The sequence below is a fragment of the Thyridium curvatum genome (genome assembly GCF_004353045.1).
Source record: "Thyridium curvatum strain D216 chromosome Unknown NODE_6_length_784332_cov_80.453264, whole genome shotgun sequence".
Taxonomy (NCBI): domain Eukaryota; kingdom Fungi; phylum Ascomycota; class Sordariomycetes; order Thyridiales; family Thyridiaceae; genus Thyridium; species Thyridium curvatum.
This window is the reverse complement of record NW_022156761.1, coordinates 631680-649752: the sequence shown is the minus strand read 5'-3', so window position 1 is coordinate 649752 and position 18073 is coordinate 631680. Positions and strand designations below refer to the sequence as shown.

The following is an 18073-nucleotide window of genomic DNA, read 5'->3' as shown; positions in this document are numbered from 1 at the left end:
AGAGGCGTTGTGATGAATTGATACCCCGTTACGATGCTTAGAGTGTGTGAGTCTTCTATGACATTGCCATTATTCGTGCTATCTGAGCGAACAAGCCCTTCTCCTCGGCTTGGTCTTGATCCCGCCGAGCCAGTTGAGACTAGACTGTCAATCTAGTACCTGCTCGGCTCTTGTCGTCAACACAAACCCGGTCCTACTCGAACAGGAATTGCGTTAGTTCGGCTCATCATGGAATGATGGGAGGTGTAAGCTCACCTGCGAAGGACTAACTGTAGCTATTTCTACTGTTCGGGCCAGAGTGCAGAGCTCTTGGGCCTACCGTATCGGCACAGCGCGTGACGACGTCTCTCGGGCAAGGCCGCATGTATCGGCCCTGTTCTTGGTAGCCATCCGCAGAGCGGTGACTGAGACCATTGGAGCAAGATAGTCCCGTTCGGAAGGACCACGGCCAAGGTGTGTCAAAATCTTCGTGCCGGACAGATTCGGTCCATGTCGTTCAGATATCCTTCAAGAAATGCCTCTTGAACTTCTTGTTCGCCCGGTCGGCCGACCTCGTCAAGAACTGATCACCCAGGATCTCAACCACCAGGTTCTCCACCTGGTCCTTCTCGCCCTCCGCATGCTCGGGCGGCACCTCGACCCGGAATATCGTCCCTTCCTTGGGCACGACATTGAGCTGGTCCCGCCTCGTGACGATCTCAAACACAAACTTGGCGTCCTTGACGACGATGCCCCTGATCCCGACCCGGCTCACGCACCCGCTGCGCACGACCTCGACCTCGGCGCCGTGCAGGTCCGCGCTGCTCAGCTTCGCCGCCGCCGAGGCGTCGGCCCCGGGGCTCGTCGCCGCGCCGAACATGTCGCGGCCCAGCAGCTCGCGGACGTAGCCCAGCCACAGCCGGTGCAGCGGCTCGAACAGGGCGTACCGCTGCTGGTCGCGCGGGAGCTCGTAGAGGGCGAGCCGCTTGCGCTGGCGCGCGGAGAGCGGCTTCGGCTTCAGCGCCCTGGTGCGCTGCTTCTCCTTCTGCCGGCGGGCGATGCGTCGGGCTTCGCGGGCGTTGGCGTGCGGTTGCGGGGAGGAAGGACGGATGAGGATGGGTCGGTGCTGGATCTTCTCGGTGAAGATGCGGTTCGCTGAGTCGGGAGAGTGCGCTCGGGCGAGGAGCTCTTGGGTGACGGGATGCGTGGTGGAAGCCATCGCGAATGGGTGGTAAGGCTTGCAAGTCCTAGGAACCGCAGTCTGAGATCGAGCGGCAAGAGACTACGCCACAATTGCGGCCTTGATCAGATTGTCTTGAAATGCAGCGTCGACAGCGAGACGCATGGCTGGATGGTGAACAAATTTAGTGTAGATGCGCCCCACCATACCCGCGCTTTCGTGCATCTTACAGGGGTTCCCCACTGTCAGGATATCACATGCCAGCTTTCCCTCGGCATAACATCACCAAATGAGGTGCGCGCCCGGTTGCAACCGACGGCTCTAACATTGGCCTTCTTCCCCACGTCTGGGAAGCTGAGCTGTTTGAAGCTTTCCCCAGATGATGAGTGGGGCATACACATCCTCCTTTCGAGATTCGATTCTACGTATCAACATCAAAAAGCTATCGTGAATCACTCCCAGCATCATCTCGGCCGGTGGATGGCATCATCTCTTGAAACCAGTCGCAAACCACGCCACACGATCGTCTTACTGGAAGTGGCTGACAACAACAACAACAGCAACAATGCCCAATGACGAGGACTCAACGCGCAATTCGGCGCCGGACCTCAAGATCCTGGGCGACCAGGTAACCTTCCAGCCCAGCGGTGTCGAGCCAGGCGCAGCGCAGGATGGCGACAAGGAGGAAGCGCTTATGAAGCAGATGTCGCGCTTCCGCTCCGAGCCACTACAGTATGTCCCATGGAATACCCAAGATGACCAGGAGGCCGTGGCTAATGATATATCCTTCCCAGATTCCTCCGCGAAGTATCCCTCTACGTCTCCGGCACAGGATGGCGCGCATACGACAATGTGATCGGGCAGCCGATCTTCTACTCCGGGTTCACAGAACACATGACCAACATGGTGCTCTCGGCGCCGCTGCTGCGGCAGAAGATCTCCGAGATGGCAGACATGAGGCTGGCCGCCGAGGAGAAGGAAGGGTGGTTCAGGAAGGGGGACAAGGACTCCGACATGAAGCGCCAGCAACGCCGATCGGTGCTCGAGGCCAGTCTGTTCCAGGTCGCCGAGAAGTTCACGGACAGGATGATCTGCAAGTTCGAGAGCAAGACCTTCATCCGCGGCGCGTACTACCTCTGCACGCAGCTCCTGACTAGGGCATACCACCAAGGCATCCACGTGTCCAGCGAGGATGTTCTGCGCCTACGAAAGGTTGCCGAGAAGGCGGAGAAGGCGAAACAGAGCATCGTGTTCCTGCCGTGTCATCGATCGCATGTTGACTACGTCTCGCTACAACTGATTTGCTATCGACTCGGTATCGCGCTCCCGGTCGTGGTCGCAGGAGACAACCTCAACTTCCCAGTCGTCGGGAGCTTCCTCCAGCATGCGGGCGCCATGTACATTCGCCGCCAGTTCGGAGACGACATGCTTTACACTACGTTAGTTCAGACATATATCGACACCATGCTTCAAGAAGGGTACAATCTGGAGTGCTTCATCGAGGGCGGCCGATCAAGGACGGGCAAGCTTCTACCGCCCAAGTTCGGCATTCTGAGTTTCATTCTCGACAGTCTGCTGTCGGGCAGGACGAAAGACGTTGTCATCATTCCGGTCAGCACGCAGTACGACAAGGTCATCGAGACGGAGGGCTACGTGAATGAACTGCTAGGTATACCGAAGAAGAAGGAGAATCTGGCGGACTTCCTTACCGGTGGCACCTCGGTCCTCTCGCTCCAGCTCGGCAGGGTCGACGTGCGGTTTCACGAGGCGTGGAGCTTGCGAGGCTACATCGACGAACAGCTCACCAAGCTCTGGAAAGGTCCTTCCACCCCTGGGGTAGACATGAAAGAAAAGATTGGCCCAGTTGTCCGGCAAAAGCTACTACGAACTATGGGTTACAAAGTGCTGTCGGACATCAACGACGTGTCAGTGGTTATGCCCACCGCCCTGATCGGAACTGTTCTTCTCACCCTCCGCGGCCGCGGTGTTGGTAAGACCGAACTCATTAGGCGTGTGGAGTGGCTGACGCGCCGCGTCCGGGCCAAGGGTGGGAGGGTAGCCCATTTCGGCGACGCCCCCATCAGCGACATCATCGACCGCGGGCTGGATGTCCTTGGCAAGGACCTCGTCGGCGTGGTGACTGGCCTCGCCGAGCCCGTCTACTACGCCGTCGACAGGTTCCAGCTTTCGTTCTACAGGAACATGACCATCCATCTCTTCATCTCGGAGGCCCTCGTCAGCGCGGCCATGTACACGCGCATCAAGCAGGGCGGCGGGCCCGATGTTCAGGACATTACGTACAGCGACCTGCACGACCAGGTCCTCTTCCTCTCGACGCTCTTCCGCGGCGAGTTCATCTTCTCCGCTGAGGGTCTCACTATCAGCCTCGACAAGACGCTCAAGGGTCTAGAGCATGACGAAGTTATCCGTCTGCAGCGCGACGAGCACGGTAACGTCACCAAGATCGGCCTGTCGGACAAGGAGCGCAGGACGGGGCGCGAGAACTACGACTTTTACTGTTTCCTCATCTGGCCGTTTATCGAGGCCAGTTGGCTCGCAGCCGTGTCGCTCATGGGGTTAGTACCGCCTCCCGGCGTCACGGACGAGATCTGGCTCGAGGTACCCAAGACGCAGAACTTTGCACAACTAGTATGTTAAACCCATCCTATCCCTTCTACGCCCCCCGATGTCGTTCTAAAAAGAAACTAACACTCTCCCCTTTTCACTGTAGCTCGGCAAAACCCTCTACCACCAAGGCGACCTCAGCTACTTCGAGGCCGTCAACAAGGAGACGCTCAAGAACTCCTACCAGCGCTTCCAGGAAGAAGGCATCATCCAGGTCGTCCGGTCCCGGGACGCCAAGGTGCCGGCCCGCCTGCGCCTCGCGCCCGAGTGGGCCCCCTCGCGCGACCCGGCGACGGGCGACATCGCGGCCGCGGGCCGCCTCTGGGACTTCACGGGCAAGATCGCGTCGAGCCGCCGCGAGGGCAAGAACAGGCGCGACGGCGCGACGGTGAGCACGCGCGTCGTGGCGCTGACGGACCGCGTGGGTAGGCAGCTGTACGCCGAGGCCATGGGCGCGGCGGCGGGCAAGGGCGCGGCGGCGACGGCGACGCTGACGCCCGAGGAGGCGGCGAGCCTGAGGAAGGTGGTCGGGGAGTCGAAGAGGAGGCGCAGGTTGGAGAACAGGCCGAGGCTGTGAAGAGGTCTTTGCTTGCTATTTCCATTTGCACCGGTGGTGTTTGGAAACTCGGGCGCGAGCCCTGTGTGGCTGTTTGTACACTTAGCGAGTATTGATTTCACTACAGTGAATGTTAGAGCGGATGGCTTGTCCTTGAACTTGAATCTTGATTCCCACGGTTTTGTGAAACGCGTGCTCTTTCAATGCGGAGACTCTCCGTTATATCTTGTAATTTTATTTACGTTTTTGCCTGCTTAATCTGTTGACGGCTTGAGTATGACATTGTCAATGAGCCGTACCGGCGGTCCTCCGCTGTGACCCAGATCCTCGCCTGGTTGGGGATCTTCTACCGGCAGCATCTTGACCGCACCGCTGACGATCGCCCCCCTCGCTGGGTCAATCCTCTCAAGGTGCTCCAATGTGTCGGGATCCGACAGGGAGACGTAGTCCACCTCAAACTGCGCCCTGTCCTTTAGCTCCAGCGCCATCTGCTCCGCCAGCATCTTCTCCGTGACTGCCCTCGCCGCGCCCAGGATCTTGCTCGCCTCCAGCTCGCCCGCAGCGTACGCCTTTTCCGTAGCCTCGAGCGCCCTCCGCAATACGATCCCGACCGCTCTCCTCCTCGTGCCCAGGTACACGTTTCTCGAAGACATGGCCAGCCCGTCGGCCTCGCGCATCGTGTCGCCGACGACGATCTCGACCGGCAGCAGAAAGTCGCGCACCATCTTGCGTATGATGACCGACTGCTGCACGTCCTTCTGGCCAAAGTAGGCGCGCTCCGGCTGCACGGCGTTGAAGAGCTTCATGCAGACCGTCGCCACGCCGCGGAAGAAGGTCGGCCGCGTGCCGCCCTCGAGGAGCTCGGACATGGGCGTGATGACGACGAAGCTGCCCTTGGAGTCGACCTCCTGGCCCGGGAAGCCCGAGGGGTACATCTCGGCCGTCGAGGGCGCGAAGACGGCGCTCACGCGGCCGAGGTTGGCGCCGTCGTCGGCGAGCTCGCGGTCGAGCCGGGCCAGGGCCGCGCAGTCGGCGTCCCAGGTGACCGGGTAGGAGGCGAGGTCCTCGCGGACGCCGAACTGCGCCGGGTTGACGTAGAGGCTGACGACGACGTGGTGGTTGTCGCGCGCGGCGGCGCGGATGAGCGAGAGGTGGCCGTCGTGCAGGGCGCCCATGGTGGGCACGAGGGCGACGGAGCGGTGGTCGAGCGTGTGCGGCCTGCGCCAGCGGCGGAGGGACTCGACGGTGCGGAGGACGCGGATCGGGGTCGAGGGGATCTTCTCGAGGCCGCCGGGGCCGGGGCGGGAGGAGGACGAGGAAGAGGACGGGGTCTTGCAGGCGTAGGATCGTCGAGTCACCTGTATCGGAGCGCTGCTGCTGCTGCTGCTGCTGCGGAGTGCCGGCGTGAGGATGTCGCGTGTGCCACGGCTTCGCAGGCTCGATGCGCCCGTGGCGGCTGCTGCCCGACGGGCTAGCGGCCGAGCGAACATGATGGAGCAAATGGAAGCGGAACGATGGCTTTTCAAATAATGGTACAGAGGAGAAGCGATTGAGCCATTTCCGGGGCTCAATGGCTTGGGGTAAGCACAGTGCTGTGATGAAGACTGCTGCGTATTTTTGAAGCCGGACAGGCCCCGGAGCGCACAGGCCATCCGTGACGTTTTTGGGCCAGAGAGTCCGAGTTGGCGATAAGATCCGAGATCTGATAAGACTAACATTGTCCCTGATCGTTCGGAAACACGTTTTTACACAACAATGGCCCAGTCACAGTTGAAACAAGGTGTTTGGCCCTTTTGTAACGACTCAAAAATTGGTGTGAATTAAGTTTCTTTTTTTAACTTGTCTTCAATAGTACATGAGCACTGAGAAACCACAACCCAAAGAAACCAGAGAAGTTGAATACTTGCACACACCTGCAACACCTTCACAAAGCATGTCACCACTACAACTACATATAGGTACTCAAAATGTCAGGTTACGGTACATATAATGAATTAAGTTGCCTGTAGCTCTTTGAGCATTTTATATATCGGAACCATTCACCAAATGTCAGACCATTGTGAACGTCAACTGAAGTGAATAACCCACTTCAGATGATGAATGGGAGTTGTTGCAAGACATCCAACACTTCACCGTTGATTCAACCGACCTGCGCTCTCAAATTAATCTCTCCAAAGGTATAAATAAAACCTGGAAAGATCCTCCCCTCAGCACCCGGCCTTGAAAAACCCAACCGACACAAAAGGCAGCACTTTTGTCTATCTCTGTCAAGAACTCAGAACCTACCCTTCGCACCCACGCATCTCTAGTTCTCTCAACCACCCAGAAACACCTTCAGACAATCTCCATCATGAGCGACCAACAGTCTGAAGTCCGCACACCCTTCCCAGGCTATCAACAGGGACAGGAGCTGCAACTCCAGTTCACGGCTCCCGGACAACCGACTCGTCAGATCGCAGCCACCATCCTCCGCGTCAAGGAGCCTTTCACTTGCTCTGTCGCTTTGGTTGTCGGCATGATTCTAAACAACAACCCTGAAGTCTTCTTTCTGAAGCTCTATGACCATCGCTTTTCCCACGGCATGCGCGCACAATTTGAAATCGGCCCATACACCCCCGAGATCGCCACTGCATTCAACAACTTTGTCCAGACCGGCGGCGCCGATGCCTTTGGGCTCCACCTTACGGGACAGGTTCACCTGCCTGGTGTGGAAGGCTCAGAGTTCACCCCGGAGCAGGACGAGATCTTCGTAACCAAGAATCTCGACGGGCTATATCTGAGCGAGGTTGGCGCCTACGACGGCCTGCAAGCCTCCCAGGGCGTCTCCATCCCCCGGTTCATGGGCACATGCGTACTCGACGCCACCCCTCCGGGCTACGACAGCCACGAGTACTTCCAGATCGAGGGCATCGTCACCCAGTTCCTCCCCGGGTTCTCCCTCGAAGATCTGCCCCACTACGCTCCGCGGGGGCTCTGGCAGGAGATCGTTGACGCCGCCGTCGCGGTCACCCGTGAGGTCGACGCGGCCGACATGCTCAACATGGACACCCGTCCGGACAACTTTATCGTCGTGCCCCACCTCGAGGGCGGGTTCTTCAAGACCTACATGATCGACCTGGCCATGTGCGTTCGGCGCCGGGAGGGCCAGACCGACGAGCAGTGGGGCCGGGAGAAGTGGTGGCGCAACGAGGAGGGCTGTGTCGGCGAGGCGATGCAGCACATCCTGAGTCAGCATGACTTTGAGTTGCGCTTCGAGCGGTCGGACAAGTACGACGCGTATGCTCACCTGGCCGAGGCAGAGGAGGACGGCGATGGCGTTGAGGCGGAGTGAAGGGAAGGGAAGGGGAGTGGATGAGACTGTGGATGCCCAGAGGTGCCCTTCATCTCTGAGGCGCTGCCTCTTCTCAAAACCATATCAAGAGGTCTTCCTTGGACACGGCTCGCACGTACTACAGTCTGGCTCAGGACATTGTTCTGACTTGGGGAGAGGCATGGCAGGAGGAGTGATTAGTTATCGACCCAGTCAGGAGGAGAGGTTTACTAGATAAGAAAACAACGATACGAGGAGCCGAGTATACTCTTTAACTTTTTCTATTGCATGCAGAGAACTAGATCGCAATGTAACATCGCCCAATCCCGCTACCGAGCATATCATATGGCCTTGACCTCCCTCTTGAACCGGGGCACCTGCCTCGTGAACTTGGCCGGGTCGTCCCTCGCGCCGTCCTTCCAGTAGTCGTACTCGATCCAGGCGTTCTCGGGCATCTGCTCCTCCATCGCCGCCATCCACTTGCCCAGCTCCGGCGCCAGGGGGATGACGCCCGTCTCCAGCACGTACTCATCCCACAGCTTGATCAGCTCCTTGAGCCGCTCGGGCTCCTGCTCGGCCAGGTCGTGGACCTCGCCCGGGTCACGGGCCAGGTTGTACAGTTGCCACTTCTCCGGGCCGCGGGGCTTGGGGATGAAGACGATCTTCCAGTCGCCCTTGCGCACGGCGGCGCGCCCGCACGTCTCCCAGCCGTTGATGAAGTCCTTCTCGTGGATCGAGGGCGCCGCGTCGGTCAGGTACGGCACCATCGACTTGCCGCGCATGCCGACGACCTCGCGGCCCTGGTACGTGGGCGCCGGGTGCTTGGCGCCGGCCATATCGAGGATCGTGGGCGCCAGGTCCATGACGGTCGAGAACTGGTGCGAGATGCCGTTCTTCTCCATCTTCTGGGCGAAGACGGCGGGCGGCTTCATCAGGAAGGGCACGCGCACGCCGCCCTCGGTCGTGTAGGCCTTGAACAGCCGGCTCGGCGCCGTCGCCGCCTGCGCCCAGCGCGGGCCGTACCAGATGAACGAGTCGCCGTTGCCCAGGTTGTCGATGTGGTTGTTGTAGTACTTCTTGAGGTGCTGCATCATGGAGCCCTGCACGATGGGGTAGGTCTCATACGCCGCACCCTCAGCTCCGTTGTCTAATTTTGCGATTAGTTCGGTTCATGGGGACACTTGAAGCACAGAGTGGTGATCAGGGAAATGACATACCGCTCAGGAAGCAGACAAAGGTGTTGTCGAGCTCGCCGACCGACTCGAGGTAGTCGACGACCTTGCCGACGTTGACGTCGATGCACTCGACCATGCCGGCGAAGCACTCCATGGCGCGCGCCGAGTTCTGGCGCTCGGCCTCGGACATGTCCTTCCACTCCTTGACCTCGTCGGCGACGACGGGGTGCGCCTCCACCTCGTCGGGCACCAGGCCGAGCTCCTTGAGGCGCTGCAGGCGCTTCTCGCGCAGCGCGTCCGGCCCGTCGTCGTAGACGCCGCGATAGTGCTTGATGTACTCCTGGGGCGCCTGCAGCGGCCAGTGCGGCGCGGTGAAGGGGTAGTAGCCGAAGAAGGGCCGGCCGTCGTCCTTCTCCTTCCAGTCCCGGAGGTAGCTCAGCATCTTGTCGCCGTAGCCGTCGGACGAGTACCAGCCCTCGGGCAGCTTGCGGACGTACTCGCCGTCCTCGCTGTGCAGCGCGATGAAGCTCATGGACATGAACTCGGGGATGGGGTCGGGGGACTCGAGCTGCGGCTCGTAGGCGAAGTGGTTGCTGCAGGCGGGCAGGTGGGCGAAGCTGCGCTCGAAGCCGCGCACCTTGGGGCTGCGCTCGGGCGTCAGGCCCAGGTGCCACTTGCCCGACATGACGGTGTGATAGCCGTTGTCGCGCAGGATCTCGGGCAGGGCGACGACGCGCTCGTTGAGGTAGCCCTCGTAGCCGGGCATGCCGCGCTGCGGGGCCGTCGACATCTTGCCGTTGGGGTCGTTCTGGCCCGAGACGTTGGTCCACTCGATCAGGTTGCCGAGCCCGGCGATGTGGTGGTCGGTGCCCGTCATGATCATGGCGCGCGACGGCGAGCAGGCCGCCGCGGCGTGGAAGTCGGTGAAGCGCAGCCCGTTCTTGGCCAGCTTGTCGAGGTTGGGCGTCCGGATCTCGCCGCCGAAGCAGGAGAGGTCGGAGAAGCCCAGGTCGTCGGCGACGATGACCAGGAAGTTGGGGCGCTTCTGGCCAGCCATCTTGGGGGACGGGGATGGTAGGAGTAGGGGAGCGTTTAGAGAGGGGACGAGAGAGTGTGTGGAAGGCGAGAGGCAGATGTTACTTTCTCCAAACAAACAGAGAGGTAACAAGCAAGCTGACCAACACCGGAAGCTGTACGATGGAATGCGAGAGGTGAAGAACAAACAACCTCTGCTTGGATGTAAGGAAATGCTGTTTCTAATATGCTACCCCTCCATCTCCAACTCTCGGGCGTCTGCCGATCCAGAGCCCCGAGTCCCGTCTCCACCATGCGCCGCTCTCGGCCCCCTCGCTGTGATTCCGTCCTGCAGAGTGATGGTCAGGTTAGTTGACCTGCTGCTAACGGAAGTACTTGACTCTCCATCAACCCATCGGTTTTAGGTAGTGGGATAAGTACCAGAGCAAGGACATGCATTGTTAACATTGAGGTAGCTCCTGATGAACTTCCGCCAACCATTCTGGCCATCACTCGCCTGCATCATGCGCAGTGCCGCCATCCGACGGATAGGCTTGTCTGTTCTGCTCGGCTTGTGATCAGTCGTGCTACACGCGATCAGCAATATCCCATCCGTTCCAGGGAACTAGTGGAAGAGCCTGGTGGAGAAGGTGGTGAGCACTACGACGAGCGAAGCCCGAGGAGCGACGGCGGCTGGCGATTGGCCGGACGCTGGCCTCTCGGGGTTGCCTCTCCACAAGTGATCCCCAGAACCAATCTCCAGACGTTCCCCGCGCAACTCTGCGAGCGACCAACATGTGTGAGCCAGGTCTGAGACGAGTTCTACTCCACTTGGAGCCCTCTGTCGTCATCTCACTGGCTCGTGGGCCGTTTCCTGCGTGACCAATCCCTGCCCCTGGGCTGGCGAGGCGCGCGAGGAAACCTCGACAATACCACCGACCTTTGGTTTAAAGCCGGGCTAGTCTGGGCGAATCCCTTTCCTCGGATCTTAGAGACCTACATAAACCGCCGAAGATCGCGTCTGGGGTTATCCAGTTTCCGTCTGGTATCAAAACAAGCCAGTATCAAAGCCCTTTCAGCACTCAGTCTTCACCATGGTCAAGGGTACGACGCTCGGCAGGGTGCGAGCCTACTGGCTCGGCGCTGTAGTCTGCATGGGAGGCTTTCTGTTTGGCTATGACAGCGGAATGTAAGTGTTCCTCTCGCAGGCGACAGCCTTGTGTTCGTTTCCGTGCTGACTGATGGGGTAGCGTTGGTAAGTCAGCCATCGCCGTCGCGCGAGGTGGTGGAGAGCGTCCACTAATGATAACATCACAGGTGGTGTTTTGACTATGAAGTCCTTTGAGAGGGACTATAGATATGGGACAGGTGATACCACTCGGACCAACTCCCTTGCTGTCGGTCTGCAACAGCTCGGAGCCTTTGTGGCCTGCTTCCTGGCCTGGCCGATGACCAACAAGCTCGGCCGCAAGTATTCGCTCATGATTTCATCCTTTGTCTTCTGCATTGGCGCAGCCATCCAGACCATCAATACCCACTCTCTGCCCGCCTTCTACGTCGCCCGTGTTATCGCTGGCCTGGGCCTCGGGGCTGCAACGGTCGTCGTTCCCATGTTCAGCAGCGAGATGGTTCCCAAGGAGATGAGGGCCACCTGCGGTAGTTTCTTCCAATGGTTCTTCACTTTTGTATGACGCCCTGCAACTCTTCATCAAGTCTGGAACATTGCTGACTCTTCTAGGGCATCTTCACTTCCTACTGGATCGACTATGGTGTTGCCAAGCACGTATCACCGGACGAGGCCAAGCAGTGGCAAATCCCCATTGGCCTCCAGATCCTGCCCGCGGCCATGCTCGGTCTCGGAATGCTGACGCTCAAGGAGAGCACGCGTTGGCTTACCAAGAAGGGCAGACACGACGAGGCTTGGGAGAGTCTGAAGTGGATCCGGGCCGACGACTCTGAAGTCGCTCAGGCCGAGATGGACGAGATCCGTCAGGGTGTGGAGACCGAAGCCAGGGAGACAGAGGGCTTCCAGTTCAAAGGTGAGGCTCCCGTGGCTATGACGACTTCTGTGTCCTCACATGCTAATATGTGGAACTCCAGAACTCCTCCAGCGCGACAACTTCAAGCGTATCTTTACCGCCTTCGCGATCTTCGTTGCGCAGCAAGCGACCGGGGCGACTGCCTTTGCCTACTTCGGCCCCCAATACTTCAAGCTCCTCGTTGGAAACAACCCGGACCAGAACCTGCTCTTGACGGCCATCTTCGGCGCCGTCAAGGTCGTCGCCTGCGGCCTCTTCGTCATCCTGGTCTCCGAGCGCGTCGGCCGCCGCGTCATCCTCATCGGCGGCGCCTTCGCCATGGCCTGCTGCCAGATCGTCACGGCCGTCGTCGTCAAGACCAAGCCCCCGCCGCCGGGCGGCGACGTCACGTCGTCGGGCATCGCCACCATCGCCCTCATCTACATCTTCGTCATCTTCTACAACTTCTCCTGGGGCCCCATGCCCTGGCCCTACGTCTCCGAGATCTTCCCGACGCGGATCCGCGAGCCCGGCATCGCGACCGGCGTGGCCGCGCAGTGGCTCTTCAACTTTGTCTTCTCGCTGACGACCCCGTACATGATGGCGAGCATGGGCTGGGGCACATTCCTGCTCTGGGGCCTCTTCGACGCGGCCATCGGCGTCGTCGCCTTCTTCTTCCTCAAGGAGACGCGCGGCTTGTCGCTCGAGACCATCGCCCACCAGGAGTTCAAGAAGGGAGAGAACGCCGCCATTGTGTACGAGCAGAGGAAGGCAGCTGAGGACATTGAGCAGACGAAGGCCACTGATGACGTCGAGCACAGTGAGAGCCGTGGCTGAGTACTGGAAAGGGACCTCTGATGTGTACTCTCATTTGTAAATTATGTGGACGTCCGATTTCATCCGGCGCCGACAGAGAATAGTCGAGGCGGTAATGTAAACTGGACAGGGGTTCTTGTGTAGTGGGATGAAGTCCTTGTCCAGAAACAGTGTTGATAATTAGGGGAACAATGTATGCCTTTGGTCACCCCGTGTTCAGTCTTCTATATTTCTACGGGTTGGCGAGATTGAAGATGGTTTAGTCGCCTGGACAAGCTCAACACGTACGTATTCAAGGCCTGGGAACAGTCCAAACCCTACGCAAGACGTGGGATGAATATTCATATATATGCCCCTGACGACAGCCAGTGCAGAGAGTAAGTAGTCCTCAGTCTCCTTTTGAATTGCAGAAGCTCCCCCGGAATATCTGGCCATGATTGCGGACGTGAGCCAGATTGGCTAGTGTTCCTTGTTTGGGGAGGATTTGTGATGAACGGTGCAGGCACGGGCGACGAGTCAGCCTCGGAGCTGCTTGTGATTTTCTGTTGGTCATGGGAAAGCAGGGAGCATCAGTCCTGTGCCCCTGGTGCCTTCCAGCTTGCTTCATTTAACCTCGTTTGGGAATTCGGAACATTACTTCCCCCTCGGAGGGGAGTGGCTCACCAGTGTAGGCAGTCTTTCTCGAGACTGTTTTACACTCGCCTGGTTCAGCCAATACCAACACCATCCTTTTGACCACCAACTCGCTGTTCCTTGGAGTTTGCCTTTATCCTGCATTTCCATTTGCCTCCAAGTGTATCTTCAGGACTACCCACGACAAAAAGACAAGACCCGCAGAATCTATTTGTCCTTCCTCTTGCCTTTCTCTCCCCGAGCAAGCATTACAGTCACGGTCTCACAGCACTTTGAGTGGGCCAGGTCTCAAAATCGCCTTGTTTCCGTGGTCTTCTTTGGTACCATCAGCCAAGGCGAGTGTATTGAGACAATCCAGGATGTGCTGAAAGACTACAGCTATACTACGCACTGGCCAGACGGGGTGGATGGACGTATCGCCAGGGGGATCTCACCGGTGTTACATCGAGTTCGACCGTGCGGCTGACGCTGATTCTACAATGTCTTTCTGGAAGACTCCTTGGGTCCGGGCGGCCAGAATGAGGGTGGGTGGCTTGCTAGACTGTATAGTAGAAGGGATGGCCCTCGCTAACTCCCCGCAGCCACTACCTGGACCGGCGACACTTACCTCCATCGGCGACACCGCCCTCGGACTCGCAAGTCAGTCCACTGGCACTTCCTCCTTCCCAGCCCTTTGAGAGTGCTTGTCCTTCATTTCCGACTGGGTTAGGCACCCATCCGCCTGCTCCAACCTCGAGTACAGATCCACCTACCGCATCCATGGAACCACTTTCAAACTCCATCTCACCATGTGCTTTTTATATCGAACAAGATTCTGGAAATTCTGTGAGCGACACGTCGGGGGCTCCAAGCTGCCCCCCACCGCCCGGTTCTCTGTTGACGAAGGATCACCTCCGCCAGGGAGGGTACGGTCAGCGGCAGCGATCTCAGCGGGCAGCATCCAGAGGGAACAGAAAACGGGGCAAGTGGTGTGGAAAAGGCGTCGACGAGGAGCAGATCTTCTGGGTTGTGCCAAATCATGGGCAACTTGAAGCTTACAGGGTCTCCTCATCGTTACTTTCGCTCCTCAAGGTTGCAGTTACTCGTCTCAGTAGTAAGATGACGGCTCTTGATATATTGACTCTCGGTTCTTTTAATTACTACTCGGCATCTAGGAAGCAAGAAACGTTTGCATGTGCACCGCAACACATGCTTTTGTTATCAACGATAGGATCATGGAGATATCTTCAGCGAAAGTGCAGAGAACGAAAGCACCCGTACTTATATAATTAGCAAGGCGGTCTTGACACTTCCTAGAAGAGCACAGTCGCCAAGAATGATCATGTTCATCCTGTTTATCCTGTTCATCCTGGCCTTCTTGTGTGACGGCTCATCCCTGTACCGCTTGCTTGTCAATGAGTGAAAGACACCATGCCCTCAACAAATCATCAAACTTGGCCCTCGCCCACCGCGGGCCGTCTCCAAAGCAAACAAAGGAATTAGAGAGGATGTCTAAGAAACTCTCGATGAGGTCCGCTCCCTCGCTCTGTTGCGACTCGTGTCTATGGTTATGCCTCGCCTCCCATCGGTCAAGTGCGGGCGTCGCCAGCACGGCAAAGACGTCATCGCCGACAATCTCTCTGATCCGCTTCTCGGCGGTGATGGGCGACAGCCAGTCAATGCCGGACCCTGTGGAAGAGGGCGTGTCGTGATCGATAATGGGGAATTGCAGCGTCTCCAGGCGAGAAGGATGCTCGATCCCATCGCGGGCTGCCTCCCGTCGGGCGAGGTCCACGCGCTCATCCACCATCGCGATCCACTGGTACGGCTCCGTGTGTTGCATAGACTTGGACCTCCGCAGCAGGTCGACTAGCCTGGGTGGGGGCTCTGCCGCCGTGGTGGAGTGCTCGAGACTGTTCCGCGGACTGATTAGGTCGCCGTACAGAGCTGCTTCGAACTTTTCGGTCAGATGCCAGAAGATCCGCCCTGAAATCGTCAGGGCGCCCATCCCGAGGAATGGGAGGACTGTAGCAGCTCCGTGCTCGCAGCGGTAGTACTGGAATGGGTCTCGACTGACGCTCGTGTGAGGTAGCCTTTGTCTGATGAGTGCGCTGACTTGGTCGGCTCGGGCTTCTTCGCTATCGGCAGCGAGCCAGCCATCTTCTCTCAAAGCTGATGCCGAATGCAGATTCGATGTTGCAGAACTATGAGGGTCCAAAAAGGGTATATTTGATATCCTGAACCTGCTCCGGGTGCCGCCCGACGCTGGTGTGCCGGGACCCGGTCTAACGCCGGCAAGCTCGGCCGCATCCCGGACCAGGGACCGCAGTGCGGGGCGGTCGTTCTCGCTGATCTCGCCCATTATGCTCTCGAGGGCCTGCTTGAGCCTGGAATTCTCTTCCAGCATGTCCTGACGGGCCTGCGACTGGCGCTTGCGGAAGGCGCTCTGTGCGGCGCGGCCGCGATTGCGGCGTCGCTTCAAGGAGATGTTAATAGCAATCATCAAGACAGGCTTCTAGGTCCACAACGAGCTGCCTACCTCGATCCTTGCTTGGTCGTCGCTCATTTCTTTCCGTCTTAGTCGCAATTGCCCAAATGGTCTGCGCTACTAGGTTGATAATTGTTGGTAATGCCTTTTCTTGAACGGGATTTGGAGATGCGTCGTTACGTGATGTCTTACGTGAGCAGGGCGGTTACGTGATTCTTGCCTATTTGGGGACCTAGCGTTGTCAGCCTCGACTACATACCGACAAATACAAGACTCGAGCTATGTCCACCCCTTTTAGACGCATGGGCTTCCGGAAATCTCATGCTATCCATTAGTGATGAGTAGCTAATGGCCAGCAAGTAGCTCCGTGATATTGTCTTCCCGCACCCCCATCAACCATCAAGTCATTACTCCGCCTTCTCTGGGATACGCATAAGAATGGTGCAGCTAGAGTACATCTGGCAGACGGAAGTCATCTTCATGAAACCAACCTGACTTGAAAATCGCTAAATAAGTAGAGCATTTACTTGGCTAATTGTCTAACATTCGGATTCCCTAAGTTCAAACGAAACATGAAATTGGGGCTTGGATCCATGGAAGGGGAGTGAATGATGCACTGATTTGGTCACAGATTGTGTCTACTTAAGAGTTTGACATGTAGGTTTGACAAGCTGAGCCACCAAACTCTCATCTTGGTAACGCACTGGTACTAGATATCCACGATTGAGCGCTTTCAACACCGCAGTGCCCTTAGACACGCTTGATCTCCTCCGCATTCTCCTCCTTCTTGGTCTCGCCAGCCGCCTCGTAATGGCCGGCCTCGGCAGCGGCCACCTTGTCCAGCACGGCGGCGCGGGGCCCCTCGAAGACCTCGCGGATCTCCTCGAGCGTGTGGCCCTTTGTCTCGGGGAAGAGGAACCAGATGATGACAAACAGCACGCACAGCAGGCAGCAGAACACGAGGTAGTACTTCCAGCCGATGGCCTTCATCGCGATCGGGTTGACCTGGTTGCCGACGATGAGGCCGACGAAGGAGACGATGTAGGTGAAGGACAGGCCGCGGCTGCGCAGCGTGTAGGGGTAGATCTCGACGGGGTAGGCCTGCAGCAGCGGCGTCCAGGCGATGTCGTAGAAGAAGTAGAAGATGAAGATGAAGCCGACGACGGCGCGGCCGGTCGCCTCGTTCTTGCTGTCGACGAAGTGAGACGTGAGGGCGGTCCAGACGGCGTAGCTGGCCGCCATGCCCGCCGTCGAAGCCAGGAACAGCGTGCGGCGGCCGAGGCGGTCGACCATCATGGCGCCGGCGAAGATGGCGGCAATCCAGTTGAAGATGTTGAGCAGGCCGTTGATGAGGGCCTGGTCCTTGGTCTCGGTGATCCCGATGGTGTTGAGCACCAGGACCAGGTAGTAGCTGACGACTCCGTTGCCGGCCCACTGACTGAACCAGCCTACGACGGCGGCAATGAGGGTCCGTCTCCGGTTGGCCGGGGTGCGGAACAGCTCGAGCCACGAGGACTGCGAGACCGTATCTGCCTCCTCCGTGATCACAAGCTCCATTTCCTGCAGTTCGAACTCGACCAGCGTAGAGTTGGGATCGCCTCCGCCATGATACTTGGTAAGAATGGCACGAGCCTCTTCCTTCCGGCCCTTGGAGATAAGCCATCTGATGCACACTGTCAGCTCTCGACCTCTTCGCTTCTGATCGCTCGGTCTTACCTAGGGGATTCGGGTAGGAACCACAATCCGAGCAGCTGGAAGATAGGCAGCGAGCCCTGCAGCAGCGAAGGGATTCTCCAGCTCCAGGTGGACCCGATCTTGAACGTGCCGTACGTGCACCAAGCAGCGTAGATCGAGCCGACATACTGGGAGACGCGATCTGTCAGCATGTTTCACCCGTTGCTACTCCCCGCGGACGCAGTCGTCACTTACGAAGAAGGTGTTGTACAGCGCAGTCAGCTTACCACGCTGCGTCGGGTAAGCCAGCTCACTGATGAGGATCGGGCTCGGCTGGCTGATGAACGAGGTGAAGAAACCGAGCAGGGCCCTGGCCGTGACAAACGCGGGCAGCGTCTGAGCAAGACCCTGCATGATGGCAAAGCCGATGCAGGTGACCAAGCCAATGAGGAGGGGGAGTCGTCGCCCGTAGCGATCCGAAACCCATGCGACGAGAAAGAGGGCGACGACCTTGCCCAGGGGGTAGACGGCATTGATCAGACCGAGGATGGCGCCCTCCGGGTTGTTGAAGAATGTGCGCCACTGCTTGAGTGTTTGAAGACCGTTCATCATCGAGCCTAGAGGAA

General features: G+C 58.4%; 8 protein-coding genes across 8 annotated transcripts; 3 read left to right on the top strand and 5 right to left on the bottom strand.

The window, feature by feature from the left end:
* Positions 1-496: 496 nt before the first annotated feature.
* On the bottom strand, positions 497-1198 carry E0L32_001682 (uncharacterized protein; the record flags this gene model as incomplete). Its single annotated transcript, XM_031135787.1, has 1 exon — positions 497-1198. One exon carries the CDS (start codon positions 1196-1198, stop codon positions 497-499), a length of 702 nt encoding a protein of 233 aa, XP_030990933.1.
* A 526-nt stretch (positions 1199-1724) lies between these two features.
* Positions 1725-4456, top strand: E0L32_001681 (uncharacterized protein; the record flags this gene model as incomplete). The annotated part of the gene is made up of 4 exons (XM_031135786.1): positions 1725-1891; positions 1954-3808; positions 3891-4172; positions 4214-4456. 4 exons carry the CDS (start codon positions 1725-1727, stop codon positions 4454-4456), a joined length of 2547 nt encoding a protein of 848 aa, XP_030990932.1.
* A 138-nt stretch (positions 4457-4594) lies between these two features.
* On the bottom strand, positions 4595-5830 carry E0L32_001680 (uncharacterized protein; the record flags this gene model as incomplete). Its single annotated transcript, XM_031135785.1, has 1 exon — positions 4595-5830. The coding sequence occupies one exon, from the start codon at positions 5828-5830 to the stop codon at positions 4595-4597; it is 1236 nt and encodes a 411-aa protein (XP_030990931.1).
* Positions 5831-6690: 860 nt separating this feature from the next.
* Positions 6691-7671, top strand: E0L32_001679 (uncharacterized protein; the record flags this gene model as incomplete). Its single annotated transcript, XM_031135784.1, has 1 exon — positions 6691-7671. One exon carries the CDS (start codon positions 6691-6693, stop codon positions 7669-7671), a length of 981 nt encoding a protein of 326 aa, XP_030990930.1.
* Positions 7672-7991: 320 nt separating this feature from the next.
* E0L32_001678 (uncharacterized protein) lies at positions 7992-9882 on the bottom strand (the record flags this gene model as incomplete). The annotated part of the gene is made up of 2 exons (XM_031135783.1): positions 7992-8797; positions 8868-9882. 2 exons carry the CDS (start codon positions 9880-9882, stop codon positions 7992-7994), a joined length of 1821 nt encoding a protein of 606 aa, XP_030990929.1.
* A 1051-nt stretch (positions 9883-10933) lies between these two features.
* Positions 10934-12694, top strand: E0L32_001677 (uncharacterized protein; the record flags this gene model as incomplete). The annotated part of the gene is made up of 5 exons (XM_031135782.1): positions 10934-11028; positions 11090-11094; positions 11157-11524; positions 11578-11878; positions 11940-12694. The coding sequence occupies 5 exons, from the start codon at positions 10934-10936 to the stop codon at positions 12692-12694; spliced, it is 1524 nt and encodes a 507-aa protein (XP_030990928.1).
* Positions 12695-14675: 1981 nt separating this feature from the next.
* Positions 14676-15851, bottom strand: E0L32_001676 (uncharacterized protein; the record flags this gene model as incomplete). The annotated part of the gene is made up of 2 exons (XM_031135781.1): positions 14676-15761; positions 15825-15851. The coding sequence occupies 2 exons, from the start codon at positions 15849-15851 to the stop codon at positions 14676-14678; spliced, it is 1113 nt and encodes a 370-aa protein (XP_030990927.1).
* A 672-nt stretch (positions 15852-16523) lies between these two features.
* Positions 16524-18056, bottom strand: E0L32_001675 (uncharacterized protein; the record flags this gene model as incomplete). Its single annotated transcript, XM_031135780.1, has 3 exons — positions 16524-17436; positions 17490-17635; positions 17703-18056. 3 exons carry the CDS (start codon positions 18054-18056, stop codon positions 16524-16526), a joined length of 1413 nt encoding a protein of 470 aa, XP_030990926.1.
* Between the last annotated feature and the right edge of the window lie 17 nt (positions 18057-18073).